A 24,273-nucleotide genomic window follows, 5' to 3' on the forward strand; every position below is an offset into this window, starting at 1 on the left:
ATCCTCTTGGGGGAGGCTGTGCCTGGAACATGTCAGCCACAGTTGTCTGTCGCAGGATAAAGGCATCGTGGCTGCTGCCTGGAAAGCGGGCATTGACAGCTAGGATGCGCTGCCTGTGGTCACACACCAGCTGTACATTGAGGGAATGGTAGCCCTTCCGGTTGCGGTAATCCTCGGCATGCTCAAGAGGTGCCCGCAAAGCCACATGCGTGCAGTCAATGGCGCCCTGCACCATGGGGAAGCCCGCTATTCTTGCAAACCCCACTGCACGCTGCTGCTGCTTGTCCAGGGTCATGGGGAAGGAGATGAATTGATGTCTCCTTCTGAAAAGGGCTTCGGTCACCTGGCGGATGCAGCAATGCACGGCGAACTGGGAGATGCTAGCGATGTCCCCAGTAGCGGATTGGAAGGAGCCGGAGGCATAGAAGTTGAGAGCCACCGTCACCTTCACTGCCACCGACAGAGACGTCCTGCGCATCAGCTGTGGCTGCAGATCTCTCTGAAGCAGCCGGCAGATGTCTGCAACCACCTCCCTTCGGAATCGCAGCCTCCTAACACACATCGCGGCAGACATGGTCAGATAGGAGGTCTGCTGGCGGTATACCCTGCGTGGGTAAGGCCTCAGTTGGCGACGCCTGTTGCCCCCTCTGCGTCTAGCCAGGGCTGCCACTCTCTCACGGCGTCTGTAAGCCCTTCTGGCATAAGGCTGAAATTCAGTGTTGCCACCCAATGCAGCCCCCATTATATGCTGGCAAACACTGAGCTCTGAATGAAGGCAAAGATAATGGGTAAGCTCTGGCCTGAGCCAAAAATACCTGTCCAAGTGTTGGTCCAAACCAGTAAACTCTCCTCCTTGGTCGCTGTCCAAAAAACCATTGCACAAGAGTGAATGCTGCAAAATGGCTGGCCTTTATACTGCTGGGTAAGTGCCCTTTAATTTGCGCTCCCCGCGGCCCGGCTGGGCTGTGTACCGTTCCACTTCACAGTCGCTCGGGCCGCCCGGCGCACAATGGGCCGGCGCGAGTGAAGTTCCGGTTCGGGGCGCACAAAAGGCGTTGCACTAGCAAATGACGTCATGATGTGCGTGCGCAGCAGGGCGCGCGCTAAGACTTTGCGCCGGCGCTAAATGTGTACTGAAGTTGGGGCGAGGCGCAGATCGCGCTGCGCCTGGCCGCTAAGCGCCTAGCGCTCGAAATCTACTCCTCCTAAGGCGCTAACGGCTGCCGCGCCCAACTGAATTTCTAGGCCTATAGTTCTTGCACATCTCTGCGATGTCCCTGCAGATTTGCTCCTCTATCTCACTATTCGGAGACCTAGAGAATACCCCCAATAGCATGATCATACCCTTTTTGCATCTCAACTCTAACCAAATGGATTCTGTCCTTGCCCCCTCAAGGGCATTCTCTCTTTCCAACACTACAATGTCTTCCCTAATCAGTACTGCCACCCCACCTCCCTTTTTTCCTTCCCTATCTTTTTTGAACACTTAGGGCTGGATTTTCATTGAGGAGTCGGGACTACAACTTTTGGGGTTGTAGTCCCGCCTCCATCGAGTTCTAGCCAACCCACGCGATTTAGACTTGATTGACCTTATTGAGCCCGCCCAGTGGGTTCAGCAGGCCAATTAAGGGCCACCCGGCAACAGGTGACATCACAGATTGAAATTTCATCTGTCAAGACCTTTTGACAGATGAAATATCAGTGTTTGACAGCTGTTTGAAGCTGTCAAACACTGACAATCTGTACTCCAGGTTAATTCCTTCCTCTCAGGATGATTTAGAGATCTCCCCGGAACAGAAAGCAGAGGCTGCAGATTTTGACAGCTGGCGACCATTCTGCTTTCTGTGCCAGTGAGATGAGGGACTCCCGAGACCTGAAGGAAGGAAGGCTGTAAAGGTAAGTAAAGGTTAGTAGAACTTCTTTAAACACTTTACACAGACCAAACACACTTACCTCTGCACTCATGCACCCATCACTCACCTGAACATTGGACATCTCGAACCCTCCAAGCACTTCATCCCGATGGCCCGCCTCGTTAACTTGGCGTGGTTTGGAGCCGTCGGGAATCCCGCATTTCAACAATGAAAATAGGGATTAAGCTAAAAACTGCTTGTTAAGGCAGTTAATTGGCACTAATCCCCTTCCCGCATCGGGGAGGCAGGTCCCAGTGCGGGGCGGGTACCCGCCTCCTTTGAAACTGGCATGGAGGCGGGTTGGGGGCGGGATGGGGTCACGACCCCCGATTTCGGAATTTTAAACCCCCACACGCCTCCAATCCCGACTCCACGGCCCAATGAAAATCCAGCCCTTTGTATCCATGAATATTAAGCGCCCAGTCCTCACCATTTTAAGTCATGTTTCCGTTACTGCCACATCATCATATTCACACACGGCTAATTGTGCCCTTAGCTCATCAAACTTATTCACCACACATTGCGTGTTTACATACATGCATTCCAAACCTGTCTTTGTATTCCTCATAGTCCTTCTTAGTCTGCTCCTATCTAATATGGTACTACTGCCTTCTCTAGTACTATCCAACACTCTCCCTCCTTTATGCACCTTATTCCTCTTTTCTACTTCTATATTCTGGTGTCCATCCTCCTGCCAATTTAGCTTAAACCCTCCCCAACCACACTAGTGAACCGCCCCGCGAGGACATTGGTCCCAGTCCTGTTGAGGTGCAACCCGTCCCTTTTGAATAGGTGCCTCCTGCCCCAGAACTGGTCCCAATGCCCCAAGAATCTGAAGCCCTCCCTCCTGCACCATGCCTCAAGCCATGCATTGATCCTCCCTATCTTCCTATTTCGACTCTCGCTGGCGCATGGCACTGGGAGCAATACAGAGATTACTACCTTTGAGGTCCTACTTTTTAACTTCCTCCCTAGCTCCTGAAAGTCTGACTGTAGGATCTCAATACCTGCCCTCTCTATGTCGTTGGCACCAACGTGTACCACAACATCTGGCTCACTCCCTTCCCCCTGCAGAATATTCTGCACCCTCTCCGTGATGTCCTTTACCCTGGCACCAGGGAGGCAACACACCATGCGGGACTCACGGTGACGGTTACAGAAACGCCTGTCTGTCCCCCTAACTATGGAATCTTCTAGAACGGCTGCATTTCTACACTTTGCTGTTCCCCTCTGTGCAGTCCCTTGCCCATTGGTGCCATGGTCTGGACTGCACTCCTTCAAGGTGTCGCCACTCCCAGCAGTCTCCAATGCTGCGTACCGGTTTGCGAGTGAGACACACCCCGAAGACTCCTGTATTTCCTGCCCCTTCCTACTCTTCCGATGGCCACCCATTTACTATCCTGAACTCTCTCTGCCTGTGGGGTGGCCACCTCCTGGTCCAGGAAACTCTCAGCCTCCCTGATGCTCCGCAGTGACTCCAGCTGCCCCTCCAGCTCGGAAACCCTGAGCTCGAGCTCAAGCAGGTGGAAACACTTCCTACACACATGGTCTCCCTAGACACATGAAGTGTCCTGAAATTCCTATAAGCGCAGGAATTGCAAGCAACATGTAATTGATTAACACAACAAATGTCATCAAAAGGCTACTGGATATTGAGTTGTTGATCTCACAGTATGATTAGCAACGTGAAATTTGTCAAGACACCGTATCTGAGGCAGCACAGAAGAACCATAGGACCAGCTCTAATTGTGTCCACTTCCGAAGCTACCCACTGGCTCACCAATCTGGAGTTGGTTATTTGAATGTTTCTAATCACATCTCTTGCCATATGATATAAATTCAATATGTATGTAATCAATACAGAAGAATATTTAAAAATAAATTCAGACAGTAGAAATAGGGATAGCTGGAATTTAAATCAGAGAAAAGACTTGTTCATCTTAAGACAGATAATAGGCATACTCCACTAAACCAGGAGGGAGCTCAGAGGTATTAAACCCTCCTAGATCAATAGGGAGCTCAAATATGTATACTCCACTAGACCAGTAGGGAGATTAGATACATAGGAGGCACTGTAATTATAACAGGCAGGCGATCTGCTCTACTGATGTACCAACCAAGCGGTGAAGACAAAAATTACCCCCATATACTACACTAAACTAATAGGGAAATCAGGGGTACTCAACCTGCTAGACCCAGAGGGAAATCAGATGCACGCAGTCCATTAAACTAGCGGGAGAGCAAATGCAACACCCTGCTACTCTGTAAAGCAGATTACTAGGGATGGTGGGAAGGAGAATCGGATATGTGTACCCTAGTAGCAACACCAAATGTACTAGCCCTACTAGACTATCAATGAGATCAACTAGCTAGTTTGTAACACACATATTCCGTGAGACTGATTAGGTGGATCTACCCCTTTAGATCAACAGGGCAGTTGGATGAACACATTCTGCTAGTCTTCCAGGGAAACTGGATACCAACATTTCACTAGAGCAACCAGAATATCAGAAACAGACCAAAAAAATTAAAACATATTAAAAAAAAAATGCTTTGACCTCCTCTTACTTCCAGATGTCAGGTAGTGCAACACAGTGAAACAGATACCAAGTTTTATATAGGTCATTATTATTTGAATTTAAATGATCTACTCTATTCTCAAGAGTTCCTTTATCTGTGTTGAGGAAGTAAGACAACATTCAAATTTGTTTCAGGAGGAGGTGACCTGACAGTTTCCTGGAAGGAACAGGAGAACAGAAGAACCAGGAGTAGGAGTAGGCCATACGGCCCCTCGAGCCTGCTTCGCCATTCAATAAGATCATGGATCTTCTACCTCAACCCCACTTTTCCGCCCTATCCCCATACCCCTTGATTCCCTTAGTGTCCAAAAATCTATTTCTTTCAGTCTTGAATATACCCAATGACTGAGCATCCACAGCCCTCTGGGGTAGAGAACTCCAAAAGATTCACAACCCTTTGAGTGAAGAAACTTCTCATCACAGTCCTAAATGTTCGAATCCTTATCCTGTGACTACGACCCCTAGTTCTAAACTCTCCAGCCAGGGGAACCAGCCTCTCAGCATCTACCCTGTCAAGCCTTCTAAGAATTTTATACATTTCAATGAGACTGCCTCTCATTCTTCTAAACTCCACAGAATGTAGGCCCATTCTACGCAATCTCTCATCATAGGACAATTAATCAAGGATAGTCAGCACGGATTTGTTAAGGGAAGGTCGTGTCTGACAAACTTGATTGAATTTTTTTGAGGAGGTAACAAGGAGGGTAGATGAGGGTAGTGCATTTGATGTAGTGTATATGGACTTTAGCAAGGCTTTTGATACGGTTCCACATGGCAGACTGGTCATGAAGTTAAAAGCCCATGGGATCCAGGTCAAGTTGGATTCAAACATGGATTTACAAAAGGTAAATCATGCTTGACTAATCTACTGGAATTTTTTGAGGATGCAACTGGTAAAATAAATAAGGGAGAACCAGTGGATGTGGTGTATTTGGACTTTCAGAAGGCTTTCGATAAGGTCCCGCATAAGAGATTAGCGTGCAAAATTAAGGCACATGGGATTGGGGGCAAGGTATTGACTTGGATAGAGAACTGGTTGGCGGATAGAAAGCAGAGAGTTGGAATAAACGGGTCGTTTTCCGAGTGGCAGGCAGTGACTAGTGGGGTACCGCAAGGATCGGTCCTAGGACCCCAGCTGTTCACAATATACATTAATGATCTGGACGAAGGAATTGGATGTAATATCTCCAAATTTGCAGATGACACAAAGCTGGGTGGGAGGGTATGCTGTGAGGAGGATGTCATGAAACTCCTGTACGACTTGAACAGGTTGGGTGATTGGGCAGAAACATGGCAAATGCACTATAATGTGGATAAATGTGAGGTTATCCACTTTGGTGGCAAAAACAGGAAGGCAGATTATTATTTGAATGGCAATAGATTGGGAGAAGGGGAAGTGCAAAGAGTGTTCTTGTGCACCAGTTGCTGAAGGTAAGCATGCAGGTGCAGCAGGCGGTTAAGAAGACAAATGGTATGTTGGCCTTCGTAGCAAGAGGGTTCGAGTACAGGAACAAGGATGTCTTGCTGCAGTTGTACAGGGCCTTGGTGAGACCGCACCTTGAGTATTGTGTGCAGTTTTGGTCGCCTTATCTGAGGAAGGACGTTCTTGCCATGGAAGGAGTGCAGCGAAGATTCACCAGGCTGATATCTGGGATGGCAGGAATGACGTATGAGGAGAGATTGTGTCGATTGGGCTTATACTCACTGGAGTTTAGAAGATTGAGAGGGGATCTCATCGAAACCTATAAAATTCTGTAAGGCCTGGACAGACTAGATGCAGGAAGGATGTTTCCGATGGCTGGGGAGTCCAGAACCAGGGGTCATAGTCTAAGGATAAGGGGTAAGCCATTTAGGACTGAAATGAGGAGGAATTTCTTCACCCAGAGAGTGGTGAACCTGTGGAATTCTCTGCCACAGAGGGCGGTGGAGGCCAGTTCATTAAATATATTCCAGAAGGAGTTGGATATATTTCTTAAGGCTAAAGGGATCAAGGGATATGGGGAGAAGGCAGGGACTGAATTTGGATGATCAGCCATGATCTCATTGAATGGCGGAGCAGGCTCGAAGGGCCGAATGGCCTACTCCTGCTCCTATCTTCTATGTAAAACTGGTTCAGAGACAAGAAGCAGAGGGTAATGGCTGATGGGTGTTTTTGTGACTGGAAGACTGTTTCCAGTGGGGTTCCACAGGGCTCAGTACTAGGGCCCTTGCTTTTTGTGGTATATATCAATGATCTAGACTTGAATATAGGGGGTATGATTAAGAAGTTTGCAGATGATACTAAAATAGGCTGTGTGGTTGATACTGAAGAAGGAAGCTGTAGATTGCAGGAAGATATCAATAAATTGGTCAGGTGGGCAGAACAGTGGCAAATGTAATTCAATCCGGAGGAGTGTGAGGTAATGCATTTGGGGAGGGCTAACAATGAAAGGGAATACACATTAAATGGCAGGACACTGAGTAGTGTAGAGGAACAAAGGGACCTTGGAGTGCATGTCCACAGATCTCTGAAGGTAGCAGGCCAGGTAGATAAGGTGGTTAAGAAGGCATACGGAATGCTTGCCTTTATTAGCCATGGCATAGAATACAAGAGCATGGGGGGGGGGGTTATGCTTCAACTGTATAAAACAGTAATTAGGCCTCAGCTAGAGTACTGCATGCAGTTCTGGTCACCACATTACAGGAAAGATGTGATTGCACTAGATAGGGTACAGAGGAGATTTACAAGGATGTTGCCGGGAGTAGAGAATCTTAGCTATGAGGAAAGACTGGATAGGCTGGGTCTGTTTTCCTTGGAACAGAGGAGGCTGATGGGAGACCTTATTGAGGTGTATAAAATTCTGAGGGGCATAGATAAAGTGGATAGAAAAGACCTATTTCCCTTAGCAGAGGGGTCAAAAACCAGGGGGCACAGATTTAAAGTAATTGGTGGAAGGATTAGAGGGGATTTGAGGGGAAATTTCTTCACCCAGAGGGTTGTGGGGGTCTGGAACTCACTGCCTGAAAGGGTGGTAGAGGCAGGAACCCTAACCACATTTAAAAAGTACTTGGATGTGCACTTGGGATGCTCTAACCTGCAGGGCTGCGGACCAAGAGCTGGGAAGTGGGATTAGGCTGGATAGCTCTTTGTTGGCTGGCGTGGACACGATGGGCCGAAATGGCCTCCTTCCGTGCTGTAACTTTCTATGATTCTATGATGATGATGACAACCCTCTCATTCCAGGAATCAATCTAGTGAGCCTTCATTACACACCCTCCAGGGCAAGTATATAGTTCCTTAGGTAAGGAGACCAAAACAGTGCACAGAACTCAGGTGTGGTCTCACCAAAGCCCTATATAATTGCAGCAAGACTTCCTTACTTTTGTATTCCAACCCCCTTGCAATAAAGGCTAACATACCATTTGCTTTTCTAATTGCTTGCTGCACCTGCAATTATTACTTATACTCACAATTTTATTGCATCAGAAAATCCCTCCTGTCTTTGAGATGTTAAATGCTTGTAAAGGCCTACCAGACACTTTAGAGTTGTTCTTGGAACCAAGCTATTGATATGTAGGCCAGGCGTCAAAAGAAAAAATCACAATGAAATAGCTGGTGTTCACAGTCTAGCTGTCAGGATGTGAAAATAGTTTGATAACTTGTTTGCACGTCTAATGTCAAGGGGCTGCTTTTATCTGAGGTGTTCTTCAAAAGAGTTGACCTTAGCTTCAAAGAGAGCAAAAAATGTATCTCAACAGCAGATTTTATAGAATCAAAGAGCACAGAAGAAGGCCATTCATCCCATCGTGCCTGTGCCGGCTCTTTAAAAGAGCTGTCCAATTAGTCCCACTCCCCTGTTCTTTCCCCATAGCCCTGCAAATTTTTCGTTAATTCCCAATTCTCCCCTACACATCTATGTTGTGGCAATAGGAGAGGCTCCGTGTGAAAGTGCCCACAATATGCTCCGCAAAGACTCAGTAAAAAGATTTTGGAAACGGAGTGATGCTTATCACCTTTTGGAATGGACAGAATGCGATGGGTAACCAACATATTCAAAAGTAGAAAAGACAATAACAAAAGGCTAATTGTCAGTCCTGTGGCACATTACTCCCATACAAGACAGGTTGAAAGTTTTAGATTGTAACCTTATGCAACCTGTTTTTTGCTTAAATTGTAACAAGCATACCATAGACAATGGCAACACACAGAGCAAGATTTTTCATAAAAGGGACAAGCCATCAAAATATGGATGAAATTTATATATTAATAATTAATAACAATTATATATTAATGACAATTTTAATACTCAAATTATTTAGTTCAGATCTATTTACAAAATTATAATGCAATACTCCTGAAAACAAAAAAGGAAATTAAAATTTAGACAAGTACATACCTTTGTGTATTCAATTTTACTTCTGAGATCAGCAGCAACAGCTTCCCACTTGTTCATAGCAGCCTGGATCTGTGATGGGTCAGCAATCTGCCTGCAATTTAAGGGTAGTTTACATGTATACAAAATAATCGGCCGAGAATCTCATTGACACCGCGCCCGTTTTTCAAGCCTCTCTCTCATCAAACATTATGCGGCAAAAGTGCGCTACCCTCCATTTTGGTAAAGGCAGAAAAAGAGGTATTAGGCTCTTTGCATATGCAAATAGTGGGCCTAACATCTGTTTGAGGCTCCCTTTGCAAAACTGGGCTGCCCTGGACTGCCTTAAGAAAAACAAGGTCTATGTGCAGCCTAACCAGTGGTCCTTAATGTAACCAAAAAAGAAATGCTACCTCTGAGCAGCCAAAGCTAAAAAATTAATATGACCATCAGTAATTTGGGGAGTTATTTTATGGACTCATTTTTGAGTTTGATGAGAGAGGATTAATGAGGCATAGGATTCATTCTGTTCATATGTAATAATCAGTTTATAGTTTTAAGTCAAATAGTAAACAACTTTCAGTAGAATTAATTAAAACCAAACAGATATACCCCTTTGTCTTATCCCTAAGCATGCTTAGCTGATGTTCCGTCTCCAACAGGGCATCCTCCAGGTTACCGAGTAAGAAATCTCTGCGCATCTCCAACAAAAGAACCTGCCACAGAAACATAATCTCTTCAGTCTATATTCCTTTAGCTTTATAAAGAACATAATTACAAATCACAGTTAGACAGGGAATCAAGAGGACATTACTAGCGCTGATAAATATTAAATTGCTGTGGAAAGCATTTATGTGAATATAAAAGGCTCTGTCATTATGATTTTTAAATAAGTTTCTGTTGATCAACATTCAAGATGTAAAACCAGCCTGTCTAGTAACAAGCAAGTACTAAGCACACTAAGATATTACAATAAATGTAATTACAGGAAACTTTGGTTTATCCGGAGGTTATATGTCTGGAATACTCGATCTAACGGCAAAAATCAGGAGCCGTTTTCTATATGTTTTTTTAGTTCTCGTTGCTTTTTTTCCCCCAGTCAAGCACTGCAAGGTCTGTAGCTATAGCAACAGCTTCAGCTACAGACGCTTGCAGCTGCAGCCGACTGTTTTGAAGCTGTTGCTAAGCAACAGGGTTTGTTGATTCACACGGAGCTTCTTAGTTCCGTATGTTTAAACATTAACTCTGGTATGTCGGGCACTTTTGATGTTACGGCACCAGCTCGGTCCCGTCAGTGCCGGATATCAGAAAGTTTCCTGTATTTAGTATGGTTTCAACAGTGGAATTATGTTTGCACAAAGATTAAGTTGGTGTTTAATGTAAAATAGCAAACTGTATAGCCCCAATATTTACCTTCCCACTGTCTTCCCATCCAACTCAAACCCACCCGCTTTTGGGGGTTAAAATTACCCCCATGGGCTGGATTTTCATTGAGGAGGCGGGACTACAACTTTTGGGGTTGTAGTCCTGCATCCATCGAGTTGTAACCAACCCACGCGATTTTGACTTGATTGACCTTGTTGAGCCCGCCCAGCGGGCTCAGCAGGCCAATTAAGGGCCACCCGGCAACAGGTGATGTCACAGATTGATATTTCATCTGTCAAGGCCTTTTGACAGATGAAATATCAGCATTTGACAGCTGTTTGAAGCTGTCAAACACTGACAATTTGTACTCCAAGTTAATTCCTTCCTCTCAGGATGATTTAGAGATCTCTCCGGAACAGAAAGCTGAATGCTGCAATTTTTGACAGATCGCGGCCATTCTGTAAGATGAGGGACTCCTGAGACCTGAAGGAAGGAAGGCTGTAAAGGTAAGTAAAACTTATTTAAACACTTCAAACACACTTACCTCTGCACTCATGCACCCATCACTCATCTGAACACCAGACATCTCGACCCCTCCAAGCCCTTCAGCCCGACTCGCTAACTTGGCATGGTTTGGAGCCGTCGGGAATCCCACACTTCAAGAATGAAAATAGGGATTAGGCTAAAAACTGCCTGTTAACAGGCAGTTAATTGGCTCTAATCCCCTTCCCGCCTCAGAGAGGCGGGTCCCAGCGCGGGTCCGGTACCCGCCTCCTTTGAAACTGGCATGGAGGCGGGTTGGGGGCAGGATGGGTTCGTGCCCCCCCGATTTTGGGATTTTAACCCCCCACACGCCTCCAATCCCGCCACCACAGCCCAATGAAAATCCTGCCCCATGTGTCTGCTGCTATCTTTTCAATTTGTAAAACAGCTCGTGTTCTGAATGTGCATCAACAGCAATTACTTACATTTCTCATGAGACAGAACCTTAAGGTATTGTGGTCAATCCACCAAGTAAACAGCATTAGCAAACTGTAATGTTACACAAATATTCATGACTAAAGACATGAAGCGGATTTACAAAGGAAATGGGTACTAGAATTATGATCTGAAATTCAAATAAACAAGGTTATGAGGAATATTGACACGAATCAGACTGTTGCAGCAAGTGTTTATTATGGTATTCCTTAATTTGTTTTGAATAATAGTGGGAAGTTGTTTCTCCCACTCCCAAAGAATGTTCTAGCATGTGGCATACCTCTCAGAATTAATGGTTAACTTCTTTAGCATTCCATTTTGGGGCAAAAATGAAGACATAATCCCATGGGCTCCTATCTAAGGGCAGTAATCACACAAGGTACAGGCTACCCTCCTTTACAAAGGCAGAATGGCCATATTCCATGCACTAGCATGACCACTGAGTTTCAGCATTCTATTTGACTGCTGGAGCACCACAGCCAGGTCCCAAATTCAACATGTAGACTTTTCAGCAGTAAATTATACTGATTTAAAGATTGATCTGGAATGAGAGCTTTGGCTAATAATTTTCCTCTTCTCAGTCCTTAGAAATGCTGAATCCAAGTGTTACATTTCCACCACCACCGTGGCAACCTCAGCACAGATCAGAATCACACCAAAGAACCTCTTAATCTGTACGGATCAGTACTATCCAACGTGGTGTTTTACCGAATGAACCACTGGAGGAACTCTCGGTATTATTTCTAGGTATATGAAGGCACACTAAAAAAGCTGACACTTTTTCTTATCTTATTTTGTAGCAATGCAAGGCAGTTAAATTTTGTTGTGTGCAATAGAATACAGAAGAAAATCTGCCCATAAACATAACTATATTCATGCAAAAGCTAATAAATTGTTCATAATGCTCAACAAATTCAGAAACAAATGGTAGCTAATTTCTACGAACTAGATTAATAAATCAAATTTCAAGAATGAAAACAATAGTTGTGTTTCAAGCCACAATACTACATCATCTGATCTTCTGTTGACACACTTGACTTAAGTTGAAATGGAGACTGATGCAACATTAAAAATGAATATGCAAGTATCAGTAAGTAGCCATCACCAAATCTGTGTAAGCCTGACCAGAGACTTCTCACCTCCTGACTGATTGCTTTCCTTATATCCTCTGTTCCAGTTTGTTGTGCATTTGTAAGCTCTTCCTCCAGCTGTAGCTTTTCATGGCGCCATTGTTCTCTATGAAAATGTCAAGAGTACTTAAGATATTACATGCTGCAAAGCTATAATTGGATCATTGCATCAAACTAAATGTAGGCAACTGAAATACCGTACTTGTCAAAAGCAGATGCCACAAGTGACATGACAGGTTAAATAGATATATTGGACAGTAGTGTAACAGTTTCCCAATCTTGTTATTTATTTAAAAGCTCTTTGTACAGTCCAAAGATCAGTCTGATACGAAGTTATATTGAAGTTTCATCCATATTAGTAATATAATTTACACACAACCAGAGAGATATGAAGCTGCACAGACTTCACTGGAAAATATTAGAATAAAGTGACATATTTTAGATCATCCTTGATATGTATTTTTTTAAAGTGAAATGATTAAATTAATTTATGTTTTAACAGTACACAATCTCTTTTGTTTGGCAACACATACAATCATCTTCATCAATATCCTTAGGAAAACAGATACCAGAGGGTCAGACCTTTAAGTGGTACTTAAATATATGAATTTTATCTGTCACTGGTTAGAAATACAAGGGTAAATTGATTAGATGACAGGAAAATTCGGAGCACTGTGAATCAAATTCTGCGCCTGATTCTCTGAGCTGTGGTGTCACTGTAAAAAAAAAGCTGAATATAGGGCACATAGGCATATAGTACTATATGCTCTGATCATTCATTATTAAAGGTCAGAAAATCTGGTCCATTCAACAGTAATGGTATGTCTGGGGGGGAGGGGCAGAGTACTTTTTGTTTGAAGTACTCCTCCATATGTGTACATAAAACAAATTATTAGAAATACATACTCCATACTGTTTTAAAATGTCACGTTTCCCACCTGCCTTTTTGGATCTCCTTCTCTCCAGCCCCCTCTAATAATGTCACTTATAGGAAGGAAGCACCTGTTTCAGGAAACTCAATTCATTTTCACAGAATCTGCAACTTCAGATCAGCCTGACAGCCTATACAAAGCTGCCTGATTCTGGCAAAATAAGCTATTGGCTGGCTACGCTGCATACATAGCTGGTAGCGTGTGCATTTCTAATTATATTTGTGTAGAGACTGGGAAAACACTTTGAACAAACAGTTTCCTTATTTTTTAGGATTTACATCATAATTTACATACAACTTCGTTATTTCTAGTTAGACTTGTCTCCTATCAGATATACCCCATTCCATCTATAGCTCTGCAACTGCAGATGAATGATATTGCATACCACTGTTATTTCAGGAGCAGGTTATAAAAATCTTTTTCACTAGTGACAATTAGTAATACATAGTATTGCTGAGGAAAGATTCCATTTATTCTTTTGGGACTGTTAGCCTAGAGCAGGGATGGGCCAACTTGTGACTGACAAACTGCATGCAGCTTAGCTGTGGCAAAACTGCAGCTCTCTGAATCTTTTGTTTAGCTGCCCTGCCCAAGCGCACAGTTTCAATGTGAGGAATGGAGAATAACAATGGACACAATCATCCACCCCAAAACAGGCAGCCTGCCTTCCATTCTGACCCAGTTAATCTAAATGCTTTGAATTCACTGTAATTTTACTGCTGGGTGTGCAATAAGATCAGCTGCCCAACTCAGCTATGGTGCAACACTAATGAAGATAGGGATCTTAAAATTGTGTTTAATTTCTCTAAAAAATTAAGCCTTCATTGTTTTTATAATTAATGTTTATATTTTTGGGGAAATAGACTTTATCTGCTTCTTAACCAACCTTCCATCCCACCCCCTCCCAATCTAATTTATGTTCTTTCTTTTCTGGCTCTTGAACTTTGAAAGGCCAACCAGCCTGGTCTAGAGTATAGATTTACTCCAGATTACTGCATAAACTCAGACACATTTACTTTCACTGCAGTAGAATTATCAACAATGTTTGAAAATTAAATGATTTAAGTGGCAGGTAACATTCACGCCACACAAGTGCCAGGCAATGAATATCTCCAACAAGCGAGCGTCTAACCACCTCCCCATGGCATTCAATGGTATTACCATCACCGAATCCCCCACTATCAACATCCTGGGGGTTCACCATTAACCAGAAACTTAACTGGACCAGCCACATAAATACTGTGGCAACAAGAGCAGGTCAGAGGCTAGGTATTCTGCGGCGAGTGTCTCACCTCCTGACTCCCCAAAGCCTATCCACCATCTACAAGGCACAAGTAAGGAGTGTGATGGAATACTCTCCACTTGCCTGGATGAGTGTAGCTCCAACAACACTCAAGAAGCTCGACACCATCCAGGACAAAGCAGCCCACTTGATTGGCACCCAAACCAACACCTGAAACATTCACTCCCTCCTCCACCGGCGTACCGTGGCTGCAGTGTGTACTATCTACAAGATGCACTGCAGTAACTCGCCAAGGCTTCTTCGGCAGCACCTCCCAAACCCGCGACCTCTTCCACCTAGAAGGACAAGGGCAGCAGGCGCGTGGGAACACCACCACCTCCAAGTTCCCCTCCAAGTCACACACCATCCTGACTTAGAAGTATATCGCCAATCCTTCATCTTCGCTGGGTCAAAATCCTGGAACTCCCTACCTAACAGCACTGTAGGAGTACCATCACCACACGGACTGCAGCGGTTCAAGGCGGCGGCTCACCACCACCTTCTCAAGGGCAACTAGGAATGGGCAATAAATGCTGGCATTGCCAGCGATGCGCTGATCCCATAAACGAATAAAAAAAGTTATAAACTACAGTACTTACTGTTCATTTTGCAATTCCTTTTTTAGCTTCACAATTTCCTCATTCTTGTCACTAATTGATTTTACATATCTTAAAAAAAGAAAAAGAAAGTATTTAAGTCCCCATGAAGACCCCTTGAGAATTGCAAAGTATCTACATATCCATCTTAATATATTTAACAGTCTTGTGCCTAGGGTACATCTGACGTATTACGCCTTTCAAAGACATCACACTTCAAAGTGTCATACTTACATCATACATTTATAGGGCAAAAATTAGTGACTGGCTGAAATAAAGAATTATTTATTAAAATATCAATCACATATCCGACTAACTAAACGTGAATGCCTCAAAAGTAATTCAATTCAGTCAGTAAGCACCAGTGATTAGTGAGAAAGCAATGGAAAATCAAATCATAATCACATTGTTCAAATGCTTTAAAGCTACAAATCCCAAATCAATTGCTCCAAAAATGTTGTAATGTTGGTTTAAGTCATCATCTTGAATTTTGCCTTCAACTAAAAATTAAATTCCAAAACACTTAGAATCATCGAAGTTTAAGTCACAGAAGGAGGCTATTCTGCCTTTCTAGTTAAATTTGCTAGAACAATCAAAACGAATCCCACTGTGCCATGTACTCAGCTTCCCAGGTTGCACCATTCTGCCATTGAACCACTGGTATATTTTTCTTTAGCTTTTAGCAATTTATGCTCAGTTATTTTAAAAAAGCACAGAGTCAAATTTCAAAAACTTTATTCCACTAAAGTTCATGTAAGTTTTTTTTTTTAAACAGGGAGGCTGTGCATTTTTAAAGAGAGGGTATGTGTGAGAAAAAGACAGACAACTGAGTACACACCTGTTGTAGCTTTTGTTTTGTGTTCTATAAATTCCAAAAGGTGCATTAAGCTGAGAGAAAGATGGAGTGATTTTCATCATCATAATTTAAGTTCATTTTTCAAAAAAAAGTTGAATTTTGAAACGACCTCTATCACCTGTATTATTTCGCCAGTTGAAACAGCTTCGGCCTCCAATTGTTACCTGGGCTATGTTAATAGTTAGAAACTGTAAACATTCTAATAACAATTGTCCAAAACAGAGTACGATAGCAAAATACTGCAGATGTTGGAAATCCGAAATAACAACAGAAAATGCTGGAAAAACTCAGCAAGTCAGGCAACATCCGTGGAGAGAAATTTGAGTTGACGTTTCGGGTTTGACCCTTCTTCAAAACTTCAGAACGAGGTCAAGTTTTGAAGAAGGGTCAAACCCGAAACGTCAACTCAAATTTCTCTCCACGGATGTTGCCTGACTTGCTGAGTTTTTCCAGCATTTTCTGTTGTTAGTCCAAAACAGAGTATTTGGCTGGAACCATGAATTGTTGGATTGAGCTCTCGCTAGGCTAGACTCTCTTCCAAGATCTAACTGAACTGCCTTTATATGTACGATAGCAAAATACTGCAGATGCCTTTATATGTATCCCGTTATGCTTTCCCTCCCTGTGTTTCGCGGAAGCAGGACAGCTATTCCTCCCTCAAGCCTCTTTTCTGTTCAGGGTTTCACCAATAGGCTTGTCAACCAAACTCTTTTCTAAGAGTATGTTCGAGGCAGACAATCCCCTTCTTCTCTGAATCAAGATAATGAATTAGTTATTTCCCCTGGTTATTGTGGACAACAGTAAGGATAGTTGGCTTATTATTAATCCCCTCTTTGTCTCAGCTACTACAAAGAGGGTTTTAAATCTGTGTGAATTCACATAATTTTAAAACACAAGGCTTAAACACAAGGCTCATTCCCAAATCCTTTCTGTGGCAAAATTGTCAAACTCCTGCCCCCCGCCCCCCACATGACATTCTGATTTTTATTCCAATATAAAGGCTCCTCTGCATTTCTACTTAACTTGATCGACAATTGAACACAATGTCACTTTACCATCCTCCTTACACCACTTTACTAAACAAATGGGATGTGGGCATCGCTGGCAAGGCCAGCATTTATTGTCCATCCCTAATTGCCCTCAAGAAGGTGGTGGTGAGCCACCTTCTTGAACTGCTGCAGTCTGCGAGGTGAAGGTACTCCCATAGTGCTGTTAGGGAGGGAGTACCAGGATTTTGACCCAGCGATGATGAAGGAATGATGATATACTTCCATGTCAGGATGATGTGTATCTTGTAGATCGTACACACTCCAGCCAGGTGCGCCAGTGGTGGAGGGAATGAATGTTTAAGGTGGCAGATGGAATGCCAATCAAACAGGCTGCTTTGTCCTGTATGGTGTTGAGCTTCTTGAGTGTTGTTGGAGCTGCACTCATCCAGGCAAGTGGAGAGTATTCCATCACACTCCTGACTTGTGCCTTGTAGATGGTGGAAAGGCTTTGTGGAGTAAGGAGGTGAGTCACCCTTCGCAGAATACCCAACCTCTGACCTGTTGTAGCCACAGTGTTTATGTAGCTGGTCTAGTTAAGTTTCTGGTCAATTGTGACCTCCAGGATGTTGATGGTGGGAGATTCGGCAATGGTAATGCCTTTGAATGTCAAGGGACGGTGGTTAGGCTCTCTTGTTGGAGCTAGTCATTGGCTGGCACTTGTGTGGCACGAATGTTACTTGCCACTTTTCAGCCCAAGCCTGAATTTTGTCAAGGTCTTGCTGCATTCGAGCACGGACTGCTGCATTATCTGAGGAGCTGCGAATGGAACTGAACACTGCAATCATCAGCAAACATCCCACTTCTGACCCTATGATGGAGGGGAGGTCATTGGTGAAGCAGCTTAAGATGGTTGGGCCCAGGACACTGCCCTGAGGAACTACTGCAGCGATGTCCTGGGGCTGAGATGATTGGCATCCAAGAATCACAACCATCCTCCTTTGTGCTAGGTTATGACTCTAACCAGCGGAGAGTTTCCCCCTCGATTGCCACGCTCAGTCAAATGCTGCCTTGATGTCCAGGGTGGTCACTCTCACCTCACCTCTGGAATTCAGCTCCTTTGTCCGTGTTTGGACCAAGGCTGTAATGAGGTCTGGAGCCGAGTGGTCCTGGCGGAACCCAAACTGAGCATCGGTAAGCAGGTTATTGGTAAGTGCCGCTTAATAACACTGATGATGACAGCTTCCATCACTTTGCTGATGGTTGAGAGTAGACTGATGAGGTGGTAATTGGCCGGATTGGATTTATCCTGCTTTTTGTGGACAGGCCATACCTGGGCAATTTTCCATATCGTCAGGTAGATGCCAGTGTCGTAGCTGTACTAGAACAGCTTGGCTAGAGGCACGGCTAGTTCTGGAGCACAAGTCTTCAGCAGGACAGTCGGGGCCCATAGCCTTTGCTGCATCCAGTGCGCTCAGCCGTTTCTTGATATCACGTGGAGTGAACTGAATTGGCTAGAGACTGGCTTCTATGATGGTGTGGACCATGGGAGGAGGCTGCGATGGATCATCCACTCGGCACTTCTGGCTGAAGATGGTTGCAAACGCTTCAGCCTTGTCTTTTGCACTCACATGCTGGGCTCCGCCATCATTGACGATGGGAATGTTTTTGGAGCTTCCTCCTCCCATTAGTTGTTTAATTGTCCACCACCATTCACGACTGGATGTGGTAGGACTGCAGAGCTTTGATCTGATCCGTTGGTTGTGAGATCACTTAGCTCTGTCAATTGCATGCTGTTTAGCATGTATGTAGTCCTCTGTTTGTAGCTTTACCAGGTTGGCACTTCATTTTTAGATACGGCTGGTGCTGCTCCTGGCATGAACCAGGGTTGGTCCCCTGGCTTGAAGGTAATGGTAGAGTGGGGCACATGCCGGGCCATGAGGTTTCAGATTGTGGTGGAATACAATTCTGCTGCTACTGATGGCTAACAGCATCTCTTGGATGCCCAGTTTTGAGCTGTTCGATCTGTTCTGAATCTATCCCATTTAGTATGGTGGTAGTGCCACGCAACACGATGCAGAGTGTCCTCAGTGTGAGAACAGGATTTTGTCTCTACAAGGCTGGTCACTCCTACCATTACTGTCATGGACAGAAGCATCTGCGACAGGTAGATTGGTGAGAACGAGGTCAAGTGGGTTTTCCCTCGCGTTGGTTCTCTCACCATCTGCCACATTCCCAGTCTGGCAGCTATGTCCTTCAGGAGTTGGCCAGCTTGGTCAGTAGTGGTGCTACCGAGCCACTCTTGGTAATGGTCGTTGAAGTCCCCCACCCAGAGTACATTCTGTGCCCTTGCTACCCTCAATGCTTCTTCCAAGTGGTGTTGAACATGGAGGAGTACCTCAGGACATACCCAGGGATGGTGATGGAGAACGTTGGCTGAAAGGTATGATTCTGTGAGTATGACTATGTCAGGCTGTTGCTTACCTAGTCTGTGGGACAGCTCTCCCAATTTTGGCACAAGTCCCCAGATGTTAGTGAGGAGGACTTTGCAGGGTCGACTGGGCTGGGTGTGCCTATGTAAAGTGTCAATAATAATGGGTAATTTTGCTGTAAAAATAACGGTGAGGCTAACGACCGTTAGCTAACAACGCTCACCGTTATTTATGTGCAAATTGAACAGCAACTTCCGGCGACCGCACCTGCGCAGTTAAACGCAGAAATCCAGAATTTGCTGTCGAGATGCCCTGCTCCTTTAAAAGCTTCCTGAAAACGGCATCTCACTGTCTGGTTCCCCATTTTGAATGGCTTGAAGTTACTGTATTTACCTCATAGATACAGACTAAATTTGCCAAAAAAGGTTAGAGCTTGTCCATTCCAATCTAAGTAAACATTTAACGGTGGGGTAAGTCTTAGTTACTGCCAAACAAACTCTCTGGAACTGAAAATTAAGTGTGGAGTCTCATTCCTTAACCTTTTAATTACTGTTGGAGATTTAAAAAACATTTTTTAAACTATTTTTTTAACCTTTTTCTTTCTGTCTCTTTTCTCTCTCTCTTAATCTAGTCTTTCTTTCTCTCTCTTCATTTCACTTTCTGTACCTGATTTGACACTAAATTAAATATTTGAACTGACATTTCCTGGTTCAGACTGCGCTATTCATTAATGATTCTTCAATCTGATTGGTTAAGGAGATGCACAGTTGTTTTCCCTGTTCACACAGGCCCCGGGTGCCCTGTGCTTTTTTGGATGGTTGGCTGACAGAAAATGCCTATGGAAAGTTTATGGGCAAATGCAAGTCTAACGAACGGCGCAGTGCAAAGTCTGGCCCAATATAAAGTCAAAGGCCTAGAAATTGAGTTTTGGCTTAGCCAGGGCTTTAGCGCCGGAAGTTAGTGCCGGCGCTAAGTCCCCCTGCGCGCGCCAAAAATTCAGCAGTGCCGCGCCCAAACGGCTGCCGGCGCTACTGAAGGGTCTTTGCGGCGGTACATCGGCGCTAACTGCCGTTTCACGCCGCAATTCCGGCGCTGCGGCACCCGATGCGGTGCGGCAGGCTCGGGAAGTGCAGGCCTCCTCCTTCCCTTAAGGAGGAGCTGCCTGCACCCGATCGCGGCCCGCAAAAATCTTTTAAAAAATGAGCCCGGCACCTCGGACAAGTGCCGGGCTTGCTTCTGTTCCGGGGGGGGGGCGGGGGGAAGTCCGGGGAGGGAGCTGCGGCCAGGCGGCCGGCGGGAAAGCGGCCGGCCGCCGCGGGGCCTTTAATGCGCCGGCGCAAAGACTCGTAAGACTCTGTTGCCAGAGTCTTAGTTGCGGCTGTCACGGGCGAGGCGGCCGCAACTGAATTTCGGCGCTGGGGCCCGTCGGCATGGCAACCGGGACGCTGCGCACACCGATGACGTCATCGGTGCCGGCGCAGCGCTACCGGTCTACCGCGGCGTAAGGGCCCCAGGCAATTTCGGCGCCGGCGCCAAATGCAGCGCTAGGCCCTCTAGCGCCGCAAAATCGGCGCTAAGGGCACTCAATTTCTAGGCCAAAGTATATTATATAAAATTAGGGACAGAATGTATGACTTTAAAATGGGGACTGAATTGTATCTGCGCATCACAGTCCAATTATCCCTACTCTCTAACCTTGCTTCATTTGAAGACCAGACTTAGTTTTGATGCCCCATATGTAATGCTACGGAGGATTGGCTAATGTATTTAAAAGTTGATCTACGGTGGTGTTATTTATGGGCAGTCAGAAGATATAAAGAAAGAAGTTGCATTTATATAGTGCTTTTTATGACCTCAGGATGTCACAAAGCACTTCACAACCAATTAATTACTTTTGAAGTTGGCAAATGAGCTTTTTTATATGAAAGCAGATCTGTTGCAGCATTTCTTACAGCAAGTGACATAATATGGTTTGTGGGAGAGGTTATTGGGCTTGTAAGTATTTGAGAGAGATCCGAGACTAGTTAAGGAGTTGATTAAGTGAGGAGTTGTGGGCGTAGTGAATAGTTGGGATGGAATGTATTGAAGATCTGATGGGGGTGGGGTACTTGTTACTTGGGAGTAGTGAAGGGGGGGAAGGGCCATGAATTGTTGAAGGATGGACAAATTTCACTCTGAAATCTGTGACAACTCCCTGAATCAAAGTTCAAATTTCCTCTCTTTTTGACTCTAAAGAATGTCACATTTTGGAGCTGGGATGGGGAGGGGTGACACAAAACACAGTTAAGTTTACCCAGTGTGCAGGGATTTGCTCTTTGTAAGGCGTGCAATGGCAAATGAAAATCCACTTTTAATTAAGTAACAACGTGTGGAATAAGGACAGGCCATTTAATCAATCAACCCTGTTCATTCTAATATGAACAATTTCATATGGGCAGGAACATAAGTACTTCCTCTGAAGTTTGGTTGGTTATCCCCAAGTTGGACACGTTATGCATTGCACGCACTTTCTGCAGCCAGTAACAAGATCAAAAAATACACAATTCAGCTTCAATGTAGACCCCAGTGTATAACTGTGGCAGGGCAAAGTGGGCATACCAGGCAAATCTATAATACATCAGTACCAAACTATTTGATGTGTAAGTCAGGTGTTAAAAGCAATCACAACCCATCAAATGTTATAAGTCTGTGGATCACACTGTATCTGCTTGAAAAGTAACATTGATTAATAACATGCTCATATGATTAGTGTGGTAGGACGTCTTTAATATGGTGTGTCAATAACCTGCCTGGAAGAAGTATAATTGCTGCTAGTTTTCCCTATCCTGCAGTTTCACTTGTTGCAACCTCTAGTTTCCCCATCCTGATGGTGAGGCACAATTCTGTGGAGCAAAGAAGCCACATAGCTTTTATCCAAGTCTCAGTAAATGATTCTGAAAATGGCTCTAAAATTTGATATAATTTTATATTTTTGAGACAGAATAAAATATTCCGTAAGTCAAGCATTGCTTTGCTGATTATCTGCTGTAGTCTTTTTGCTACGGTGTAATTATGAATCTTGTAAATAAATTCAATTACTCATTTTAGCTTGAACTACATGATCTGACAGCATGGCATTTTCCACCTTTCGATGTGGACAAGGTTTGTGTTGCAAGCTGGCGTAAAAGGGTAATTGTTAATTCTGTGGCATGCTACTCCCATTCACTTAAACTGCACTGTGCTGTGAACATGGACAGAGAGGAAGAGAAAGTTGAGACACAGCCCAAATTGTAAGTTTTTATAAAATCTACAACCGATGCACAATTGCACTGTATTTTAAATGCTAGGGTACCTTTCAAATTGAGATTTTTTGACTTTAATTTGTTCTTTGACTTTCATTAACTGCATTTGATGATTTTTCTGCTCCTGGATCAGCTTGCAAGATTCCTCCTGGAGTTGATGGTGGATGCTACCAATTTCTTGCTGGAGGCCCTGAGGGATGGAGAAAAAAATGCAGTTTGCCTTTTAAATGAACACATTAAAAACAATTTGTAACTGAAATGTGAGCAGACTTGCAGAAACAAAATAATCTGACTATCCAAGAGTAATGTTCGGCAGCGCACCAATCGTGAGGTCCCGCACAGACAGCTCGCCAGCTGCTGCCGTTGGAAGAAATACTGCGCACGTGCGGCAAATTTAAAGGGACCGTGCAGGAAAAAAAATTAAGAGGGAACATTGCCCAAGAATTTCTGAAATTAGCACTATAAAGCATACACGGAGTAGGTGAAATGCACTGTAGGACCAACAAGCAGCACTACAGTGGTAGGAGGAACAAGTCTGATCTCTGTCAGGCTGAACGTGGAGATCCTGAATGCAAGCCAGGTTTGCTTCCCACAGAAGGGGGGAGAAAAAAAGAAGTATTCATCCTTAAATTGCTCTTCAAAGTGACTAGCTCATGGAGGCGTGGCAGGGATCTGGGAGCATAATAACTGCTGCCTCTTAGTTACAGGATATGTGTAGGCTAAGGGGACGATCAAATACAAAGGATATAAAATTTAGCCTTATAGCACTGCAATTATCTGACCAATCGAATAGATTAGTCTTTTCAACTTTTAATATTTAGCAATAATTGCTATTAGTTTCTGCTATGTTAATATTTTGTGCAAAGCAATGCACAAAATTACGCTCGTCATCAAAATAATTTAAAAAAAGAACTGCACAGAATTTTCAATGCAAGTTATTAAAATGTCTTCATTATCCAATTATAGAAAAAAGCTGAAAATTATCTTTAAAACACTGCTCTGCATGCATATAAGATTAAGATAATTGTCCATGCCACCGAATCCGTACATTCTAAATGGTACCCATTTGAAATAAATTGTTGGCTAGGTTAATGGGTTTAATGGACGGATAGACAGAAAAACAACATTAAATATTGATACTGAACATCACTTTCCAGTCTTTGATAATTTAGCTACATGGAATGGCAGATGTATTTTCATTAACAATTCCAGCAAATCTGTTTTGATATTAAGCCCTTTCACTGGTCCATTACATTTATCACAGCATGAAATTCTTGCTGCTTGAACCCATCATTCAAATTTGTAAATGCTTCTTAAAGTGTGTTTCTTCTATTAAAACCACATTTCTATATTAGGGATTTTAAAATTTGAATTGTGAAGGTCAATGGCCCACTGTTAGCACACTACTCTTTCATCTCTGCGACATGGATCTGATTCCAGCCCAGATCGACAGGACGCAAATCTCCACTCTCTTTCTGCTGATTCTAAGGATACTACATGAAATGGGTGTGAGGTGTCTCAACATAGTTCCTTAGTAGGCACAGGCACACACCATAAAATAGCCACAATTCTGCACAATATTAAACTGAAA

The 24,273-nt window shown here is 44.0% G+C and overlaps 1 protein-coding gene across 3 annotated transcripts in view; it reads right to left on the reverse strand.

Annotated features, from left to right (window-relative positions):
- LOC147107691 (E3 ubiquitin-protein ligase DZIP3-like) overlaps positions 1 to 24,273 on the reverse strand; it is a 184,962-nt gene that overhangs the window by 34,503 nt on the left and 126,186 nt on the right. For all 3 annotated transcript variants that reach the window (XM_086006917.1, XM_086006916.1, XM_086006915.1), the window contains exons 16-20: positions 22,733 to 22,872; positions 15,131 to 15,199; positions 12,327 to 12,423; positions 9,457 to 9,560; positions 8,869 to 8,959 (exon numbers count right to left, since the gene is read on the reverse strand). In XM_086006917.1, coding sequence (XP_085863043.1) covers positions 8,869 to 8,959; positions 9,457 to 9,560; positions 12,327 to 12,423; positions 15,131 to 15,199; positions 22,733 to 22,872 — 501 coding nt within the window. The remainder of the gene's footprint in view (positions 1 to 8,868; positions 8,960 to 9,456; positions 9,561 to 12,326; positions 12,424 to 15,130; positions 15,200 to 22,732; positions 22,873 to 24,273) is intronic.

The sequence above is a fragment of the Somniosus microcephalus genome, chromosome 14, assembly GCF_052327205.1.
Source record: "Somniosus microcephalus isolate GS21.2 chromosome 14, FLI_Smic_1.0, whole genome shotgun sequence".
Classification (NCBI taxonomy): Eukaryota; Metazoa; Chordata; class Chondrichthyes; order Squaliformes; family Somniosidae; genus Somniosus; species Somniosus microcephalus.